The sequence below is a fragment of the Sorghum bicolor genome, chromosome 4 (genome assembly GCF_000003195.3).
Source record: "Sorghum bicolor cultivar BTx623 chromosome 4, Sorghum_bicolor_NCBIv3, whole genome shotgun sequence".
In the NCBI taxonomy this organism is placed as follows: Eukaryota; Viridiplantae; Streptophyta; class Magnoliopsida; order Poales; family Poaceae; genus Sorghum; species Sorghum bicolor.
In genome coordinates, this window is record NC_012873.2 from 63726345 (window position 1) to 63748241 (window position 21897).

At 47.4% G+C, this 21897-nt stretch overlaps 3 protein-coding genes and 1 long non-coding RNA gene across 4 annotated transcripts; 2 read left to right on the plus strand and 2 right to left on the minus strand.

Moving 5' to 3' along the window:
- On the plus strand, positions 2435-3536 carry LOC8076244 (uclacyanin-3). Its single transcript, XM_002452775.2, has 2 exons — positions 2435-2725; positions 2917-3536. Exons 1-2 carry the CDS (start codon positions 2563-2565, stop codon positions 3354-3356), a joined length of 603 nt encoding a protein of 200 aa, XP_002452820.1. The 5' UTR covers positions 2435-2562; the 3' UTR covers positions 3357-3536.
- LOC110435006 lies at positions 6775-9445 on the plus strand. Its single transcript, XR_002452656.1, has 2 exons — positions 6775-7277; positions 9075-9445. It is a non-coding gene; the product is annotated as an uncharacterized LOC110435006 (long non-coding RNA).
- On the minus strand, positions 12208-12906 carry LOC8076245 (vegetative cell wall protein gp1). Its single transcript, XM_021459606.1, has one exon. The coding sequence runs from the start codon at positions 12904-12906 to the stop codon at positions 12208-12210; it is 699 nt and encodes a 232-aa protein (XP_021315281.1).
- Positions 17932-21041, minus strand: LOC110434539 (putative glycerol-3-phosphate transporter 4). The gene is made up of 3 exons (XM_021458738.1): positions 19991-21041; positions 18541-19089; positions 17932-18431 (listed from the first exon to the last, which is right to left on the minus strand). The coding sequence occupies exons 1-3, from the start codon at positions 20901-20903 to the stop codon at positions 18394-18396; spliced, it is 1500 nt and encodes a 499-aa protein (XP_021314413.1). The 5' UTR covers positions 20904-21041; the 3' UTR covers positions 17932-18393.

Here is a 21897-nt window from a genome sequence, read left to right on the forward strand (position 1 = left end):
TTCCGGGAGCCTATCTCCAAAGAACTCTAAAGTTAAGCGTGCTTGGCCTAGAGTAATTTAGGGATGTGTGACCGACCGGGAAGTACTTCCCGGGTGCGCACGAGTGAGGACAAAGTGTGCAGAAAAGACTAGTGTTGGTCTGTGGGGGCTGTCTATGTCCTAGAAAAGCTGCTAGATGTAAGCGGGCCCGGCCTCGTGGAGGCGGGACGTTACAGAATGGTATCAGAGCCGACTCTCGCGGTTTCACGGGCGCGTGTGTCGCAGTTGCGCAGGCATGGTGTGCATGGCTGGTGTGGACCCAGAGTGGTCACACAGCATGGCACATGCGCTGTCACTGGATGCACGGACGTGGCTAAGAGAGGACGTTCCTGGCTTGGGGTTGATCGACGAGGACGTCGATCTCTTAAGGGGGTGAGGATGTAACACCCGGCCCAGGGCTTAATAGGATTAATAGGAGACTCATACCAACAAGTTGCAACTTCTTTTCCGAAAGCCTATCTCCAAAGAACTCTAAAGTTAAGCGTGTTTGGCCTAGAGTAATTTAGGGACGGGTGACCGACCGGGAAGTACTTCCTGGTCTGTGGGGGCTGTCTATGTCCTAGAAAAGCTGCCAGATGTAAGCGGGCCCGGCCTCGTGGAGGCGGGACGTTACAAAATGGTATCAGAGCCGACTCTCGCGGTTTCACTGGCGCGTGTGTCGCAGTTGCGCAGGCATGGTGTGCATGGCTGGTGTGGACCCAGAGTGGTCACACAGCATGGCACATGCGCTGTCACTGGATGCACGGACGTGGCTAAGAGAGGACGTTCCTGGCTTGGGGTTGATCGACGAGGACGTCGATCTCTTAAGGGGGTGAGGATGTAACACCCGGCCCAGGGCTTAATAGGATTAATAGGAGACTCATACCAACAAGTTGCAACTTCTTTTCCGAAAGCCTATCTCCAAAGAACTCTAAAGTTAAGCGTGTTTGGCCTAGAGTAATTTAGGGATGGGTGACTGACCGGGAAGTACTTCCTGGTCTGTGGGGGCTGTCTATGTCCTAGAAAAGCTGCCAGATGTAAGCGGGCCCGGCCTCGTGGAGGCGGGACGTTACAATGGTTTTAGAAGAATATGATTGCATCCTTTGTAGCCTGGCAGCAGATGAAACTTCACTACATTTGTTTCTTTTTTTTCGAAAGACGGCAGAAAGTTTTTACCGTATTTTTATTAGACGAGGAAAAATAAAAAGAAATACAACATAATTACAACTCCCACTTAAAAAACTACATTTGTTTCTGATGTGCCCATTTGCAGTACAATGTTGGGGCTGGCTAAATATTCAAGTTGACCCAAATTTAGATGTGCTTCAGTTGTTCCAAAGCTTCAAAGCTCAATTGGCTACACCTTTCTTCATGGAGATCATAGTGCTTATGTGTTGGTGCATATGGAAGGCCAGGAATGATCATATTTTTCGCCACATCCCACTGGTCTCAAATACCAATGCAGATTTCAGAAAAGAGTTTGAGCTTTTGCTCTTAAGAGGAAAACAGAGTTACTTCCCTTTGATTCGGAAATGGATTAGCCAGGTTTGTTTTTCTTCTTTGGAGTTTGTTCTCCACTTCTTTCTTTGTTTCTTAATTTCTCTCCTTCTCTATACTGTCTGTCTTTGTAACTGCTTGGCTGACCTTCAGAGCCTTCTTTTTTTCTAATAAATTTCAGTAGGGGCTCTGCCCCTCCTGTTCACTCCAAAAAAACAATGAAGAGAAAATACTGTTGTCAGATTTATTCTGAGAGAAAAACACCGCTGAATCAGCCCAAACGAAAAAAAAAAAGAAATTGTTAAGGTTCTTATAGGAATTAAAAACAGGTTCAATCAGAGACAACAAACAGTTATTTTTATAGAAAACATCTGTCATCTGTTTGTGTGCGCGCTGAAAGTTAATTGCAACACAGGTGAGAACCTGTGTGACATATGACCAAAATTTGCGGCCGGCTTCCAGCCTTCCCTGTGATTCGTAGCTGTTTTCACGTCGATGTGCTGAAAGTTGTAAAGCAGTTGAGAGCACCTGTGTGATAAATAACCAAAATTTGCGTAGTTTCCCTGTGATTCGCAGTCGTTTTCACGTCGCTTAGCGTTAGATAGTTATTGGACTGCATGTGAGTAGTGATTAGTGAGAGTGCCTAGTAGCTATGGAATCCTAAACAAGCAGAGACGCCATTCCATCAACTCCATGAAATAAAATACACAAAATCATCTATAGGTGGCGCGCGTAGCTCAAATTTGTTGGTTTTGGTCCGTGCATCAGCATGAATTGTCCAGGGAATCCGGGGACGCCAGGGCGGCAGAGTTGGTGACGAGCATAACTCAAAACCAACTCCACCAAAACTTACCAAATCACTTTTAGTTAGCACCTGCATCGCTTCGCAGTCCTATATAACCATTGATGATCACTCCAAGTCACCGCACTCACAGTGGTGCCCACCATCAGCTAAGCAAAGCAGGCCATCTGCCAAAGTCTACCTGTGTCCATCTAACAAAGCCAGCCGGGTGGTCCGTGTTCTTGATTAAGCTGTCTGCAATCATCATGGCTGCCGCCATCATGGCAGGTCTGCTGATACTCCTCGCTGCCGTCGCCGCTCCGGCGCACGCCAAGGATTACACCGTCGGCGACTCGTCCGGGTGGACCAGCGGCGTCGACTACACCACCTGGGCGAGCGGCAAAACCTTCGCTGTTGGCGACAACCTAGGTGAGTACATACTTCTACCCTTTCGCTTGTCTCATAAGTCGTACTTTTTTTATCAGTCTATTAGTGTTTTTCTCCCATAATAAATTAGTTATAATTTGTGAATAGCATTATGACTTTCGAGACAAGTGAACACGCTTTTAACTGTCGTCAAGGTCACTGCTGAGGCTGACAAAGTGCACGCGTGCATGCAGTGTTCCAGTACAGCATGATGCACACGGTGGCGGAGGTGAGCTCCGCGGACTTCAACGCGTGCTCGGCCAGCAACGCCATCCAGTCCTACAGCGACCAGAACACCAAGATCGCGCTCACGGCGCCCGGCACGCGCTACTTCATCTGCGGCACGGCGGGCCACTGCGGCAACGGCATGAAGCTCGCCGTCACGGTCCCCGCTGCGGCCGCCACCACCCCGCCGGCGTCGTCATCCCCGCCCACCACGCCGGCGGCGCCCGGCGCCGACACGCCTCCGGAGACGACCACGCCGTCCACGTCCACGCCCACCGCGACGTCGCCGCCCACCGCGACCAAGCCCACATCGAGCAGCGCTGCCGCTGCCTGCGGTGGGGAGGCCCGGCTCGCTATGGGCATGTTGGCCGGCGCCGCGGGCCTCGCTGGGCTCGCCCTGATGGGCTAGGCAAGAGGCAGTGCTGTTTCCATGCTTTTCCCGTTGGTTGTTGGAGGCTTGTGGGCTTCTGGCCCATTGTGTTTATTTACTATTTATTACGCACTCTGAATTTCACGTTTATGCTCGCGAATGGCTTGTTCGAGACTCCGGCTGTATAAATGTACGATCATTCTTACTCCTTGGTTCTTACTCCTCTCTTCCGCCTAGAGCTGGTACTGGATTAGAATTCAAATCTGGATGGAAAAATCTAATTAAATCTACATAAGATTCAATCCACATTCAGTACCTAATAACTAATGCCCTGTCTAATTCATTCTAAAAAAAGCCCAATCTAATTCATGACGTTCTAATAAAAGCAAAAGTAGTACTACATGTTGATCTTGATCCCATGCATAAAGTTGGACTTTAGAATTAAATTAAGCGTTCACATGTTTACTTTTATGCCAATCGAATTATGCTATATACCCATATCAAAAGTTAGACACTCAATTTGTGTGTTTAGTTGTGACTTGTGAGGCAATGAGAGATGTTCCATCCCCTATTTTAGGGACGGGACCGTGTGTCCGTGTATGCTCTCCAATGGATTTTTGAAATCAATGGGTCACATGGGGATGGATATCTAAATTTAAATGGACATTATCCAAGTATATACAAGATTCCAAATCAATAAATGTCCAATCAAAATTTGGACGATCCAAATTCATACCACCCCTAGTTCTGCCTATTGGGTTACCCATCACGGGCCAAGCTGTTGCACAGCAGAGAGATTTTGATATTTGATACTAAATTTACGTGCCTCATAGAATTTGAAATCAAATTTGCACGAATTTGAAAATTTAATACATTGACACCACTTGCTTCAGTCTAGTGGACTACTGGACTCGATCCTCTTTCCTTTTGTTTTCTTTTTTTTTTTTGAGATTAACGACGGGGAATCAAAATCAATCTCCACCTAATTTCATTCCACTGATCCCGGCAACGTTGGTGGGTGGTAGGGGCATGATCTTCGATTACAAAGGGTTACAGCTATGGCGAACCATGTACATAAAGTGAGATTTACAGGGCAAGAAAGCATTTACATATTATAAAAAATGGCACTCCATCTCCCGGCAATCGTCATGTTCCTGTTGGATATCCGACAACACCAGGTGCACCAGGAATCCTTGCAGGCGACGATCAAGCGGGTTACACTGGGCTCTTAGTTCCTGAAGACCACCTCATTGCGATGCTTCCAAATCTCCTAGCAGTAGAGCAGGATGAGGGAATTGGTGATGCTTTGGTGTACCTAGGGTGGTGCCCTCGTGAGCCATAGCTATGAGGCTTTGGCTACCACCCGATTAGGTTCTAGAAGCTCCATACGAACCCTTTTTATTTTCTTTTCATTTTTCATGTCCTTGTGTTTTCATTTCCTAGCCCATATTACTTGCGGTTTTTGCCCCCTTCCATATCCAAATAACTAATTGGATTTTGACCCAATCGGTGGACACGGGACACCAATGACCAATCGTCATCTCTATCTCGCCCATCTATCTAGGTCTGATATTCTGACTCAATGCCGCAACCGTAGATTCTCTTGCGTCGCGACAAGCTAGTGCGATATATTGATTCTCTTGCCTAGTTGCCGGCCACGACAAGCTGCTTTTGCTGATAGAATTTGTCTTTATCACCATTATTGAGTTCTAGGCCTCTTTGAGTAGTAGTATGTTCAAAAAGAAAACTAGCACGAGTATTCTATCCTATATATATGCCACAAATATCTTAGTTGTACAGACACTTCAAAAGAACTAAGCTGGTAAATCGATCTGAGATTAACAAAGTCACCTCTGGTGCCTCTTTATTGCACACCTTAATTCTATGAGCACTTCTAAATGGTTGAGGCGATAGATCTCAAGTACGTGCACACACACCCTGCACCTATTTAGCATACAGAGAGGGCCTATCATTGTTCACCGAATGGAGCCAATGAAAGGATATCTTATCTTCATAGGTCAGGCTTAAGTTTTTTAGTAGACGAAATTGTCAATGTAGGAAGGTGTCGACGAGCATGGTTTAAGTCAACAAGGTGAGACGTGGCAAGCCACTCACTCGAATTGCCTAGACGACATCTATGCAAATCATAAAGAGAATTATGACGATGCCATATGACGCGATATGATTTACAAGAATATCAAACCAGTAGGATGGATGAGGGATTAAAAGGAAAATGAAAAACTAAAATAAGAAGGACAAGGGACAAAAAAGGCTCACCGTTGCAACCAACCCATATAGCCATCTTGACATTTTGCATGACCTACTTTTGGTCATCCGCTTGTCTCTCTCCATATCACCCATTATTGATGTCACAACCATTCCTCCCCACCTCCCCCTTTCTCATTTCTGGTACCGCCCCCTTCTAAATCCTCTATTGTTGCCCCTTCAAGGACCCTCTATCTCCAATGTCACATAAGGTAGATAGAGAAGAAAGGTACGATGGTCACAAGAGTTAGAGCCCATGGGGATGGGAGGAGAGACGGGTGCTTATCCTTGCATAGTCCTCACGTTTGTTCTTCCTCTCTCTTCTTCCTCTTCAGCTCTCAGATTATTGATTTTGTGGTTGAGGCGATGAGGATGGATAAATGTTTTTTAGCACATGGACGACTAGACAACGTCTTAAAAACCATGTACTCGAGTCGGGGGTTATCTACACGAAGTAGAGTATAGCGAAGAGATAAGTCATTTATTAGTCTGGCTCTTTAGTTCTCTAGTGTGTTGAGCAAACTATTGTTTAAGATTGTAACATTTCTTTACTGTATTGTAATATAATACAACTTGATCCTTTTCACAAAAAGACACATCTATTTTAGTATCTATATTTATATTAAAGTTTTAGGAATCAGACAAAATGGATAATTGGGCATATCCATTTCTACCTAGGGAAAAAAAAATCCATTTCCACACCTACCGGGCAACCGGCCTATCCTGAACACGGATAAGAGTAGGCTTGAGTTTTGCACCACAAATCTCTAACCCCATACCTATCCTCACGACCTGAACTCATGGACTTCATGGTCCAGAGACTGCAGAGCATTAATCCTAGCACCTCGGTCGTGCTCAGCGTTTCTGACGACGGCTCCACGGCCGCATCATGGCGCCATGGCCCGTCCAACCACACCTTGCTCCCCATTTATGTGCATGCTGCATGCAAGGCGGAAGCGAGAAACCATCATCAGGCTGCTGAAAGCGCCTTTCATCATCGGCGAAAACGACAGCTTAGCCCCAATGAACCGGGACGCATTTCTGCGCGCGTAGCGCCATTTCATTCAGGCACGCACCGGCGCCGCTCGCTCGTCCGCTCCAACGGCTTTAGAGACAACCGAAAAACTCGACGTGCCCTTCGCTCAGACAGCCGAGAGAAGCAGACTCTACTTTTGCCCGGTGGAGAGGCAGCCCCGGGTGGGAAAATGCTGAATCTGCTTGCCGAATCCGTGGTGCAAAAATGCGAAATGCATGCGCTGAATCTGCGCGTGCAGTGCGACTCCCAATGGCCCATGAGCCTCGCCGTCGCCGGTATACCTGCAACGGGTTCGGTTCGACCCGTTTCTAAAGCCGACCCGCACCTGGAATTAGCCAATGGATCGAATCGGGTCGACCCAGAGCAGAAGAGGGCCTAAAGGGTCGTGACCCTGTCGACCCCCGGTGATCCTCGGGTTGACCCTCCGACTCCCTCGTAGCTTCAGCTGCTCACCGCCGCCCACTGCCCAGTCGTCGTCGTCGCTGCTGCCGCCACCGCCCTCCTCATCCTCCTCCTCCGCCACTTCCCTCACACTACGGCCTTATCTTGGATTCCTGCGCACGAGTACCTCCCTGCCCGTCACAGATCTGGCGGCGGCAGCGGCGACGACGGCGGCAGTGGTGAAGGCTCCATCCTCGACACCTCTCTGCTCGGTGGAGGTAGATATATTTCTTTTTTATTTATTCTCATTGCCATCTCGTCTGATTTCGATCCAGGGTTCCAGTTATGGGCTTGAGCTTCTTTTTGCCTATACTAAATCATATACGTGAATGGGAGGAAGTGTTGTTGTTTTAATGGGAAGAAGGTGCTAGTCCTTGTGAGTTCCCTTGTTGCATTGATGCGTGATGCGTCCTGTCAAAATGTCCTCAGGTGGATTTCATTACCTGATCTTAGTTGTTAGAGCAATCACCGTTCAGGGCATGGATTGGCCAAATGTGAGGACCAGAGTTCTGGCGGAGCTACAGCCAGACCAACCTGGGGAGCGCCCCCCTTGCACTAAAAGTTTTTTTTAGTGATTCGATTGATTGCCTAGGTGAGCTGAAGTCTGAAGTCCAATAGTTCTGTATGCCAGACTTCACTCTTGAGTCTTGGCTTTCTTACCGGGAAAGAACTGCAGCAGCATGCAAACCACAGCAATTACAGTCATTGAATCACCCTATGGATGGATGCTTGCACGAGTAAACAATCTGTGTTGTGGCCTCCGCTAGCTTGTCCGTTCATCCAGAGTTCTAGACTCTGCATCCTAATTCCTTGACCGGGTTGGAGCTCTGCGGCACTTGGCAGACATGCTCCCATGTCCCAAATTTCGAATCCGATATTGTGAGTATTGAACTTGTGAACTGGTTTATGGTCACTCACGGTCTACTTTTAGGAATGGTTAAACAAAACCCATTTATCACTAATCCAAAAGGAAAAAAGATGAATCAGTTGTGGACCAATCTCCAATTCTTGCTCTATTAGCTGAACTGAAACAAAAGCAAGGTAAGCAACAACAGATAGATTCATGTGTTGTGTTTAGGGGAGTAGATTTTAGAACCAGACCCTGTATAGCATCTATGAAATATATTATAATATAACTTGTATGGGAAAAATGGCCCCTCCTATATTTTGGTGCGAGCTCCACCACTGTTTGACTTTGTCACTGTGCTTTTAGAGTGTTGTCTAGTCAATTTTGTGGTAGTCTGAAGAGAGTTCTCAGGACCACACTGCATTTTTTGCAGCGAAACCTATTTGCTGATGAATTCTACTGCATTTTTGGATAACAACCTATCTCATGAAGAGACTGTCTTTATTTTCATCCTATCTCATGAAGTTTCCTCATTCTCTCAACCTTAAGCGATGTTTTTTTTTTAAAAAATAGCTTCGGTAATACATGTCCGCAACTGCTGCAATTGAAAGTATAGCATATTTATTTGGTGTTGGCATCTCACTGGACATGCCTAATAGCAATTTTGATAAACAGGACGTAGATGTGATTTACTTTTCTTGGTTTTAGAGCTCAAAATGTTGTATCTTTGAATTTACAAGATATTTTAATTATAAGTATTTGCAATTTACAGTCTATGTGTTTATCTGCAAATTGTTTGGAGAATGTTAGTTGCGAGTGAATATTATTTACTTAAGGCTTTAGGGTATGCATATGACTCTTTGTGAGCAGATAAGTCAGTATTTTACTTTGCTAAATGGAGTAACCGTGTGGTAAATATTACTTCTGTCCTTATGCCTTCTTGCTTGTTGGGTATACTATACTAGTTTTACAATATATTACCCCAAGAGCAGAGAAATGAGTCATTTTTCATATCATTTTCAATCATTGTGTCTTTGTTTGTAATTGTGTGCCCTCATGTATGCAGTACTAACTCATATGCTGATGTGATTTAGAAGTTAGCATATGAGCTTTAACTGTACTTCTACTATCATGAATTTGCTAACTAATTGTATGCAATGTTATGCAGCTTGGCATGCATATGTTCCAAGACTTGAGATTCTCACACCATAATGTTCAGAAGATGCATGAGGCTTGCTCAAAGCTGCTATTGCTATTAGGGATTTTGATCCTGTTATTTTCCTAAAAAATGAATTTTTGTTTGTCAGTGTGATCTTGTTGAATTATTTTGCTAGCCACCTATCATTTTGAAATTATTTGTAGGATAAATGTTCTCATGGTCATGTAAATGATATGCTTATTTCCCTCCCTGCAATGGAAATACACTTTCCGTAGTGAATGTTCTCAAGTATCAAGAGAGGTTATCTACGTTCTGAACTATTTGTAGTAATGAATCTTAAACTCTGTTTTAATAAATGATCCACCCCCGTTAAGATTGTTGGTCCATGTTCTAAACTATTTTCTGTATAATTTGTTTCTTTTTTATTTCCCTTGATGATAATAAGATATGATAGTTCATGGCTATTAAGCTTGCTTCCTGGTCAAATTATCCACATGTTGACGATGAAACAACGGTCAGCAGCAGTGAACTATACGTAAGCATCAGCGATACCTACCCATATAGGTAGGTGAGCAGCAGGAACGCATATGGTTCGACCCCCGGTTAACCACGGATCATGCGGGTCAGACGTGGGCACTGAAAGGTTCGACCCGTGAACCTGTTTTGCCTTAGATGGGGCGTGGGGTCGGGATTAGGAGCGCTCCTAACCGCCCCGTTTGCAGGTATAGTCGCCGGCCGGCAACCCGCGGCACAGCTCCGACGGATTATTCCTTTCCTTGTGTACCGCGCACTCATCCAAATCCAATGATCCACCAATGGCAGCAGGATCCCATCCGCATGTCCCACTCCCATGCATGATGACATGATCCCATCCCACGCGCATGCATGGCGTGTCTCCGAAGCGATGGCGGCCCGGCCGGCCGGCCGGCGGCGGGTAGGGGCGAAGCTAGGCTTTGTTATTGGGATCAACTGACCCTAATAAATTTATAAAAACTCAGTAATAATTACTGTTACGTAAGACCCTAATGTATATTAGTACTGAGTACTGATCCCGGCGCCACTTTTGGCTGGCTTCGCCCCTGCGGTGGGGGGTATTGGCGCCGTACTTGAGCGACGTGGCGCAGCCGCGCAGGGGCGACACGACACACGGACAGCGATCTGCGCCGGTACGCGCGTCCCCGGGTCCATCATCGGCTGGCGGCGGGCGGGCGGGGCGATCACCTTCAATTCATTCACGGTGATGCATGCTGGCGCGGCGCGGCGCGGCGCGACCTCGGTCCTCTGATCCCGCCAAGTATCCGCTACCTCCCCACCAACCGCCGGCATGTCACGTTGGCACTGCGGTGCCGGTGTTTGCCCGCTTGTGTCCTCGATCCACCGCTTTTTCCAGAGGCGTGGGCGTGGCCCTGCATCATCAAAACTTTGATTGAGTGTAGCACTAGTACATTCGTGTCGTGGCAACTGCATGCTCGGTGATCGGCTGATCGCTAGCAAATGGTTGCCTGCTGGTTGGTGAGAAGATTTCTAATCATTTCACGTGCAGTGGATGCATGTCCAGATTTAACATATATCTTTGCTGTGCAGGCCTTGTTTAGTTTCAAAATATTTTGCAAAATCGACACTGTAGCTCTTTCGTTTGTATTTGACAAATATTATCCAATCATGGACTAACTAGGCTCAAAAGATTCGTCTCGTCAATTTTGACCAAACTGTGTAATTAGTTTTTATTTTTATCTATATTTAATACTTCATGCATGTGTCTAAAGATTCGATGTGACGGAGAATCTGAAAAATTTTGCAAATTTTTTTGAGAACTAAACAAGGCCAACTCAACCTACAGATCCAGCGAGGGCTCTATATTGTTGAGCGCGGGTACGTAAATAATGCGAAATTGAGGTGATGAAAGGACGTACGTGGGGGCACGCTTGAATCGGAGGACACTGGGTTTTTTTACTCCAAGCTCACTGTGTAAAAACTATGACCTGATTTTTACAATTTGGTAAACTCCGCAGTTTCTCAGGGAAAAGCTAGACGAATGAAGTAGTAGTTTTTTTTCCCTTCCAGCTTAAATGACTTCTGGTACTATTCCGCTTTTTTCTTTTTCATGACACCAGACTAATTCATGTTGGGCCCAGCGGCTGGTCTCTGTTTGTTCATCAAAACAGAAAAGGCCCAATTAATTTGTGTCTACCTTTTTTTTTTCTTTCAGAAGAACGTCCCAGACGGTAGTGATTACATCAAGGACGCATTAGTTTCTGTCAGCGTTTTTTTTTTTTCCAAATAGTACAGCCCATATCATTTCCCGCTTTCCGCATCTAGATCCAAGCAAGACGGGAAATTTTTTTCGTGATCTAAAAGCGTCCGTGCTTTTTACAGCTGCACATGGTCACTCACATGGACGTGTTCCTCCTATCTACTGTACTCTTCCTACCTGCAAACGCGCCGTGGTAACTGCACCAACTCTGAATCCGAACCAGCACAGCACGAAGACTGGACATGGTCACGTGGACACTCACATAATAGACTGATAGACATGCTCGCAGCTATAGCTATTTCATACAAATCGTACTACGTACCTGCACTGCCGTCTGCCAATGTACCATGGTATACATTATACTCTACTACCCTGAGTTTTGAACCAACACATTGAAATGCTCGCATGCATGGGATCGATCGATCTATAGTCCAACACGGTACCAAGGACAACGAAATTTTCAGCACCGGTACTAGTAATTAAGGTCGTCAAGATCTAGTGAATCTGTAATTCTGTATACATGATCACGAATCACGATAAATAAGCTGCACAGAGAATTTATTCAACGGCCATAGAAATAATGCACCACCAGAATATACACAAATCCTCTCTCTATAGAACCAAAATGAAGTGCGGTAAAAGTACAGGGCGATCGACACCCGCGGGCAGAACACTAACCACCACCCGCCCGCGGATCCAAAGCAACTTAACCAATGCATCATCATCATCATACATCAAGAATCGATCATAGGGCCGGTAAAATTAAATAACAACACGAAAGGAAGAAAAAAAAGAGAGATGAAATGGAAATGGAGCGCAGCAACGTCGAGGCACGGGGAGGGGATGACGACATCGCCGGGAGGAAGAGTCGGAGTCGGAGTCTACTACTCAAAGCAGGACGGCGCCCGCCAACGCCACGACCGTGGCGAATCCTGCGGCGCGCGCGCTCGCACCCGAGTCTTCGCCTGTCGGCGTGCCCGTGGGCGAGAGCGAGGGCGCCGGGGACGTGGCGGCGGCGGGGCTCGGCGCCTTGGGGCTCTTCGGGGACGCGGCGGGTGTCGCCACGGGCGGGAGCGTCGGGGCGACGCTCGGGACCGGCGTGGGCGCGGCGGCCGGTGGCGGCGGGGTGGCGGGGGGAGGGGGCGTGGCGGGAGGCGGCGCCATGGGCGGAGACGGCGGCGGGGTGGCGGGAGCGGGTGGCGGGCTCGCCGGGGGAGACGGCGGCGGGGTGGTGGGAGCGGGTGGCGGGCTTGCGGGCGGTGACGGAGGCGGCGTGGTGGGCGCTGGAGGAGGAGTGGTCGGCGGGGCCGGGGGCGGCGTCGTGGGAGCCGGGGGAGGAGTGGTCGGTGGTGCCGGGGGCGGCGTGGACGTCGGAGCCGGAGGAGGAGTGGCGGTGGGCGCGGGAGGCGGGTTGCCTGCCGGAGGCGCCTGGGGCGCCGGCGGCGGGTTGCCGGCTGGAGGCGCCTGGGGTGGGGAGTTGGACGGTGGCGCGTTCGGCGTCGGCGGGGGCTGCGCCGGCGGTGACTGCTGCGCTGCGCAGGAGGCGATCAGGAGCGCGAGCACGAGAGGGCGGAGAAGAGGCGCCATTTTCGTTCCGTGGGTTCCTTGAGCTGAGCGAGCTCGAGCAGTGGGAGGAAGCGAGCGGGTGAGTGATGCTTAAATAGCGTGGGCTGCGTGGCGGCGATCAGCAAGCTTAACCTCTAGCCAGCTCACTGTCCACACTCCCACTCACTGTGGTGCAGCTTGCTAAGCTCGCAATCAAGGTGGAGGTCGAGTACGTTTACGGTCACAGTATAAACTATTTTGCCAAGTACTTGGATTATTAGTAACATAATCTTTGTACTTATCAAACGTATCTGCGTACGCCGATGGAGTATCTGAGAGTGAGAAGGGTACATGCAGGACGAGTTTACGACGACGTCGTAGCTGTTTCTACGCGTAAACGAATGCATGTGTGTGAGCTGAATGCTGATGGCCGGATCTTTGCCCTTGCATCGGTTGGTGCAGCAAATGCCAGCTGCCCAGCTCGGCAGCTGATCCGTAGCCTTTTTTCTGCCCTAACCTTTTTGCTCCTGAGGTGAGGGTGACGGTTGTGCCATGGAGGTTGAACAATTAATTTGTCTGCGTGTCCTTTGCTTCAATAGTGCATGCACGAGAAGGGAAAAGTAGCAGCTCGGCCAAAAGGAAAACACCTAATTTCTAGTGCGTCAAGTTATAGAGAGAACATTCGCCCAAAAGAGTTGTTGTGAACATTAGCTAAGGAAAAGCTTTATCACATAGGAAAAATTTCCGCCATCATACTTGAAATTCTCTTTTCTGTCTCCCCCTTCTATGAATGTCTTCCTCAACTTTTATAAGGTTGCTTGTAGTTAGGATTCTGAGATTGAGTGCTGCGATTTTAGAAAATGCTAGTCATAGGAAGATTTATCTCAACACAGTAGGTCGCAGAGTGGGGTTGGGGTCAATAGGAAGTCATGAGGGATGGATGAGAAGGTGAGGTAAAAATGACTGGAGAGCCCGCGTCAAAGGTAGTGATGGATCTAGCAGAGGAAGGCATTGGTAATGGGAGAAGGAAGGCAAGAGGTGAAAGCGCCACGTGGAGAGGATGCCCGGTGGCGGGTGATGTGCTATTCAGGAGGCCGAACTAAACAAAAAAGACACATGCCCATTGGGTCTTTATGTAAGGGCCAAAAAAGATTAAAATGTAGAAGAGGGGAGAAAATTGCTCAAGTCAAGTCCAATTAGAATCAAATAATGAAATGGGTTAATTATCGCTTGTCTATTCCTTATTCTGCGCTTTCTTCCCAATATGTTGTGGAGTTTTATAACATCATAATATGCTTTTGAAACACTTTGGCATCATCTTATCTAGGCTTAAAGGATCATGCATAACTCATTCACTCGTTCCTGTCCCAATCTTATACAATTATTTGTTCTCTAAGAACAAATTAGCTGCAGTAAGAAGCCAAACTCTTTTCATGAACATTATGTACCATCATTTCTAGGCTGTCAAGCTAGGGCTAATGCAACGGGCAGCATTACAATAATAAAGAGCGAGCATGTCACTCCTGCCGCCTCAGATCAATGATTAAAGAAGCAAAAGGGGGTCTACTAACTAAAGGTAAAGGCAAAGCAACCGGCTTTTCCAGATCATCATTATATATATAATATAGTAGAACGTTTTAAGGATTATATTTTAGCAAATTTAGGTAGGGTTTGCATGCATGGCAACAACCACACCCATTATCATACCAATATACAAAATAAATCATGTCTTTTCATTCTCAGGGCGTGTCATCTCCAATCTCCATCCATCCATGGATCCCTCAACCACTGGTACGGTGTGCGGCGCGCGGCATCATCGATGCCAGTTGCATAGCACTGCACCGGCCGGCCGGTGGTGGCCTTGCGTTGCGTGACCCAGGAGCTAGCTAGCGACTAGCGAGGCTGCCTGCATTGCCGGCTGCATTGCCGCCGTGTGGCAATAGACGACCTAGCAGCAGCATCTTCGGTTGGCGAGAGAACAGCGCGGTGACTTGAAGCGCCAACGAATCGCTTGGACACCGACGGGGATCGGAAATATATATGGAAACATATGTGTAGTGTAGGCAGGTGTTGGTGCGGTCCAAATTGTACGCAGACGATCTCTGATGATGGACGTACTGGTCAAGGCTAGCTGACAGCGATCTTGTGCAACTCTGAAGCAAGTCCTGGCACTTGCTGCCGCCAGCTCGGATCTGTGAATCGATGAATGTGAAGCACAAGCACTTGTGCATTTGTGATCGTTGCAGCGTCCGTACGCACAATCCCATTGTCAGATAAGACCCCCTTCAGATTATGTATTGAATTCGAGTTCGTAATCGGAAACAGGGTCTTGGCTAACTAGAGCGCACTGTCCACAGTTCTGTGCAGGCACCAGCAGGTTCAGTTCGCACAGGAGGCTAAGTATGGCTACAGACAATGCAATGCGGTAGGTTATTAGGTACGCTCTGAGATCGAGCAGAGACCACCACACGCACGCGTGGGTGGTTGTACGTAGCACAATTGTACTACGATCGGCCGCCCATGCACATCTGAAGCTGTATGCTGAACCACACCACAGATCGATGCAGAGCAGAGGTAGTAGCCGCGATGAGGCTTTTCCCTTTCCTATGTGCAGAACAGATGCCAATGCCCAATGGCCGGCACGCCCACACCTCCACACGCACATAGCTAGTTTTCACAAAGATCTGATCGCGCTAGCTACCAACCAGGTGCATGCAGCAAAGCCATCCCTTGAATATAATCACTCGATCACTGGCCAGTGGCACTGCTGCTCGATCGATCACTGAAATTATATATGCAGGTGACAGTGACTCGCAAACCAACTGGATCATATATATGTATCCTGGCCCATGACCACGAGGCCGGCCTACTGCACCAACAACCACAGCCTGGACGACCTCCTCGATCAGCATATCCTGAGTGAGGGCGCTTGTTTAGCTGCTGCTCGCACGGTCTCGAGTACGGGCAGTACAATTAGTATTATGACGCGCACATTAATTAGTGGCCTGGCCTGGATATATAGGTAGCTGCACTGCACCCACCACGAGTCGAGGCACGAGCCGATGGATCAAATTATTATTATTATTATTATACATAAAAAAATAATAATCAAACAGCTAGCAGTAGTATTTGATCCCAGTGACAGTAACGTGGCTAGAGTGATGACAAGGTTGGGTGGGTGGGGTACATTGCAAGAGAAGCAAAGCGACCATATTCCATCCGTCCGTCACCTTTTCGACGATCCCCATCCGTCGTCCTTCGTCTTCCTCCTCCCAACCACCGCTACTGAAGTGCGTGACCAACCATTATTCACCACACAGCTGGGTGAGCAACTGCAGAGCAGTTGTCACTGCGTATTGTGTACTGCAGTGCAGGCCAGTGATAGTAGAGTATGTGCGAGGCGTTGTGTGCTTCACCTTGAGCCAGGCTTGAGCAGAGGAAGGGACAGGACAGGACGGCGCGTGTCGGCGTTGGCTGGCCGCTCCGCCTCCCGCAGGTTGATTTCTCGCCGGCCGGCTCGTGGTCGTGGGTTGTTGGTTAGGGCCTGTTTAGACTGTAGATGAAAAACTTTTTTGATGTCACATCGGATATGTCGGAAGAATGTCGGGAGAGATTTTTAAAAACTAATAAAAAAAACAAATTACATAGCTCGTCAGGAAACTGCAAGACAAATCTATTAAGCATAATTAATCTATCATTAGCACATGTGGGTTACTGTAGCACTTAAGGCTAATCATAGACTAACTAGGCTTAAAAGATTCGTCTCGCGATTTTTAACTAAACTGTGTAATTAGTTTATTTTTTTTTATCTATATTTAATGTTCCATGCATGTGTCCAAAGATTCGATGTGATAGATGAAAATTTTTTGAGTGGGAAACTAAACAGGGTCTTATGGTTATTACGACGTGCGCGGGCGCGGCGGCAGGAGGTGCGGTGAGACGTATCCGTTGCTGTACTGCAAAGATAAAAGAGGAGAGCTTTTTCCTTCCCCGGCCACCTGCTGTGTTTCCGTAGTGTTGGAATTTGGCGGCCGGTAAATTGGAGTGGAATCTGGGCAAAGAGTTACTTCTCGTCTACTGATGAATGACCGATCGGCTGAATCAAAGCCGGATCCTGCTCTATATCTTCTTTGCACGGCGTGGCAAGTTTTCGCTGGCCGACCGGAGCAGCTCCTCTGCAGCTGGGACAGCGATGATATTGGGTGCACGCGGCGGGTGCTGCCGGCCCCGACCAAACTTTCCGTGATCCAAGCATTGATGAGTGGAAGAGCACAAAAGAAACTTGTTGGGTGAAACCAGCGGATTTTTGCCGTATGCGTACAGTTTTTTTTTTTTTTTTTTGCGAGTGGTATGCGTACAGGTTGGTCTGCGGTCGAAAGCTGGGAGCCAAGAAGGCCAGAGGCCCAGAGCAGACACGGCCCAAACAAAGGACCGAGTTGCCCTTAGGCCCACGGGCTTTCCCCTCACAAAACCGATGCCGCGGACTGGACTGGATCCCCCGGTTGTCCCCGAGATCCGCCCGTGACTTCGTGTTGTCCATGCATGCTTCCCTACAGGTTTTCTTCTTCTGCTGGATCGCTAATTTCAGTGGTGCGTTGGTCCAGGTACGTCTTCTCTGTGGCCTGTTGCCTCCAGTTGCTACTGGGCTACTAGTTGCCTGCTTGAGCAGTTGTGATTGTACGCACTGCTAGATTTTCAAGTCCTTCCTCAGAGGCCTCCGATGTGCAGGTGGTAATTAACGAACTTCAGGAGCAACCTGTAGAATCGGACTGTGTGTGATACTGCTGTAGTGTAATGTTATTTGCTAACTGAAATGGTGGGGCTGGGGCTTCTTTGTTTTGGAAAGATTAACAGTTTCGTGTTTCGATTTCAGAGTAGGCACAAAGCATATATGTCTGCAAGATCCAATGGAAAGTTAATATTTCATTCACCCATTTTTTTTTCACCCGACTCCCCTTAATCAACTTCTTAGTGGTTCTGCAAGTGTAAATGTCAGCTTAGGTCACAAAATAAAAGTAGCAGAACGCTGGTCATTCCGACACGCTACTGCAAAATGTCCATCAGGGATTCTAACAGTTACCATCAAAGGGCAACTTATCAGCCATACCGTTTCAGCGAAATAACAGTATTTTTCTCTCAAAACAAATCAGCATCAGTCATTTTTCCAGCCAAGCCGAACAGAGTGCACACAGCCTTCATCTGTATTTTAGACTGTAATAAGTCATTGTTCTATCTTCCTAGGTTCATCTAAATCCCTGAAGTACATTTGATACGCTAAAGATATACAGTATATTCTTATACAACAGATTTAATGTATCCAAAATTTCTACTGCGATGGGCTATACCATCATTTTGAGAAAAAAGATTATATCCCACTCCTTGTTTGCTCAAATCAATAAGCATTAGGGACAGGAACCCTTTCCTTATCATGGTCTCATTTGGCTTTTCTCCAGAACCATCACACTACCTCACTTACAACAACATGACAAAACTGTCGCGCACTAGGAGCAGCACCGAAAGATCTCCCCGTCAACTTTCGTCCACTAGAAGTGGCTGAACACCAGGATCTATTAAACAAAGAGCAAGGAGAACATCAGCACAATATACTAAATCACTAAGCTTTTATGATAGTATTTAGAATGGGACATATGAAACACTACTGCCTATAGTCATTACCTGCATTTCCATCCTGCGTATTGGTTGATCGATTTCTCCACTTCTGGATGATCTGAGGAATTTCTGTTTTCACATGACTTGACAACGACACAGCAGCAACCAGTGCACAAAGTGCAAGCATTATGAATACTGAATCCCATCCTTTCCTTGAAATGAAGCCCGTTATGAATGGTCCTAATGCAGCACCAAGAGATCCTGTCCCATCTATAATTGCCGTTACCGTGGCCAATGCACGAGAATCTCCTTTAAGGGATTTGTGAGTGCCCAAATCAGCAGAAACAGCAGTTGTTATGAGAGCATAAGGTCCATTAACAAACAGGCCACTGATCATCATCAATCCAATGTTTGTCGCTTTTGAGGTACTACCATATGCATGAAAGAGGAAAAGAGATGGAATCGCCAAGTACATGAAAACTGCAGCAGTGGTTGCCCTAGCATTGAGCTGGTCAGATATGAAGCCGGCCAGAACTCCCCCAACTATTCCACCTACATCAAACAAAACTGATACATATCCAGCAGATGCAGCTGACATATACTGGCCTCCAATAGCTGGAAAAAGAAATACAGTATTAAAAGACGTGTCATTTTAAATGTTGCATCCAAATATGAAGTATAGTAGCTAATAAAGTCAGATGTCCTGCACAGTATTAGTAATTCCACCAAAAAAAAGGTTACAAGACAATCACACAAGTCATCTGGAGCCACTACAATGCATTATGGATAATAGTATAATACAGATATTGATACATTTGACTTGAAAATGCAAGTTGTACTCAAATAAACAGAACAACAGATAAAAAATATGTGAGTCATGGTATATTCAAATCAAAATGCAAGTTACGTTATTGTTAGTCCATTCCAAACTTCAGTAAAAGAAACGATCAGCTCTGAACCTCTGACGAAACTTATACAGACGCACAAAGGATATGCAGGGTAAGGATAAACTGGTTGACTAGCAGAACATAAATTCCTACCACATTTTGCCTTTTTATGTGCTACATATATCTCTTGCACGCCTGATATACTGCAAAGCATAATATGCTACTGCCGCAGCATAACTACCACATGTGCTACTCTACAATGTAAGTTCATGTCCACCCCAATCAGAATTCAATCACAAGCAAATATGATAACTTTCACAAAGAACCATATCATTATTTGACTAATGTAAATCAATATTAGAGATTCAGGGGTGGCTTGGGACCATTCTTTGGTTCCTGAACAATTTGTATTAGCGGCGCGCCTTGTGCCGCTAATTCATGCTGTAACTTGCTCTTTTCTAGATCAATGAAAGCCGGTAACGGATCTTTCAAAAAAAAAAAAAAACAATCTAACCAAATGCAGAGCAGGAAGGTAACAATTCATATCAATCTAATCAAATATGATCACCGCTGTGGCCAGTTCTAATCGATACGGAACAAACTCATTGAAAGAAAAAACACGGGCTTACCAGTCTGGCTCAAGTAGAATGGGAGCCAGTACAGGAACGTGTAGGCAACTAGTTTGGCGAAGAACAGACAGAGCGCGAAGATGACCACACCGGGAATGGCTAGTGCCTTAAAAATTCCGACGGCATCCCGTCTGTCCTTCCCATCGCCACCTGCGGCACTGATGTCCTCCCCGTCGGTGCTCTCATCCGTGACCGGTTCAATCGGCGAGGGGCCGAAGCCGACGTACTGGGGGTATGGCGCGAGGAAGAAAAGCACAAGGACGCCACCGAGCGCAATGAGCCCACCGGGGACCACGAACGACCATCCCCACCCGTACCCAAGCATGGCCGCGGCGACAAGCGATCCGGTGATGTTCCCGACCGAGGTGTGCGCGTTCCATACGCCCATGATGAGGCCGCGCCTCCGGCCGCAGAACCAGTTGCCCACGATGGCGACGACGGAGGGCCAGCCCGTGGACTGGAGCAGGCCCGCGAGCACCTGGGCGACGACGTAGAACACGAGGGAATGCAGGCCGAGGAAGTACCCGGCGCCGAAGAGCGCCACGGCGGCGCCGCTGGTGACCATGCCGAAGGCAAGGAAGCGGCGGAGGTCGAGGCAGTCGCCGAGGTGGCCGGCGACGAACATGCCGAGGGAATAGGAGATGAGGAAAGCGACGTCGGTGGCGCCGAGGAGCGCCGGGTCGGCGAAGGGCGGCCAGGACCGGGCGAGCTCGCGCTTGACGATGCTGGGCGGCTTGCGGGAGGCGTGGTAGAGCGCGTAGGCCAGGAAGGTGAGCCCCAGGACGAGGGCGCGGTGGGTGTTGTAGGAGAGCGCGGGCAGGGATCGGAGGCCGCGCGGCCCACGCCCACCGGCGAGGCGCGGCGGCGGCGGCGGCTCAGGCGACGGAACCGCCGGTGCCGGCGGCTTCGTCATCGCGGTGCGGTTGGAGTGGAGGTCGCGTGGGCCGGAGAGGCAATGGCCGGTGGGGCCGTGGGGAAGGCCGGAAGGAAGGGGAAGAGAGAGGACGTGGCGGGGAGACGGGTCGAGGCGCTGGACACGCGTCCCAGTTGGTTATGGGCTCGATTCCATTGTCTGCTGATTTCATTCAGGATTGAAACGAATTTTATGCCAGTTTTCTTAAGGACGACATTGGACATGGCTCCTGTTTGCATTCCATTTTCTACGCCTTCAGTTTGCTGATGTGGGTGGCTTGCTTGCTTAATTGTTTCTGCTCAAGGTTGGAAGCCTTGTTGATTTGTGCCTCCCGTATTCGCGCGTGTTTTGCTGTTTGCTGTTGAAATCAAATCTTCTGTATCAGTTTTTTAGTTCATTTAAGAACGTATGTTTGGATCTCATTCTCAAAGTGAGAATCTGGATTTCAGTGAATGTAGAGTTTGGTTTTTTTTTTTAAAAAAAAATAGAAGGGTCTTTGAATCTTATTCTCATAGTGATTACTACTTTCTCTATTCCAAATTATATGACATTTTGATATTTCTAGATACATGGTTTTTATTCCATACCTAGACATAATTGTATATCTAGATGCGTAGAAAAATTATAAATTTAGAAAAGACAAAATGTCTTATAATTTGGAACGGAGTGAGTAGTATTGCGTAGTGAAAATCTTTAAATGGTAGGTTTAGAATATATATTTGGATTCTGCGTTTGAATTGAAATGTTTGTATCTAGACATAACACATATGACATATCTAGATATATAGCAAAGCGATGTATATAGAAAAGACAAAACAACTTATATTTTGGGATAGAGGGAGTATGAACTTGAATCATAGTGTTTTTTTCCTTTATTTTCTTTTTCCAAAGGAGGCCCTATAGATGCCGTGAAGTGTGGCATCTTGGTCATGTTGTATTGTTGTTGTTTATCCTCACTCCATGTTGTTGTGAGATTACATTGTTTTTAGTTTCA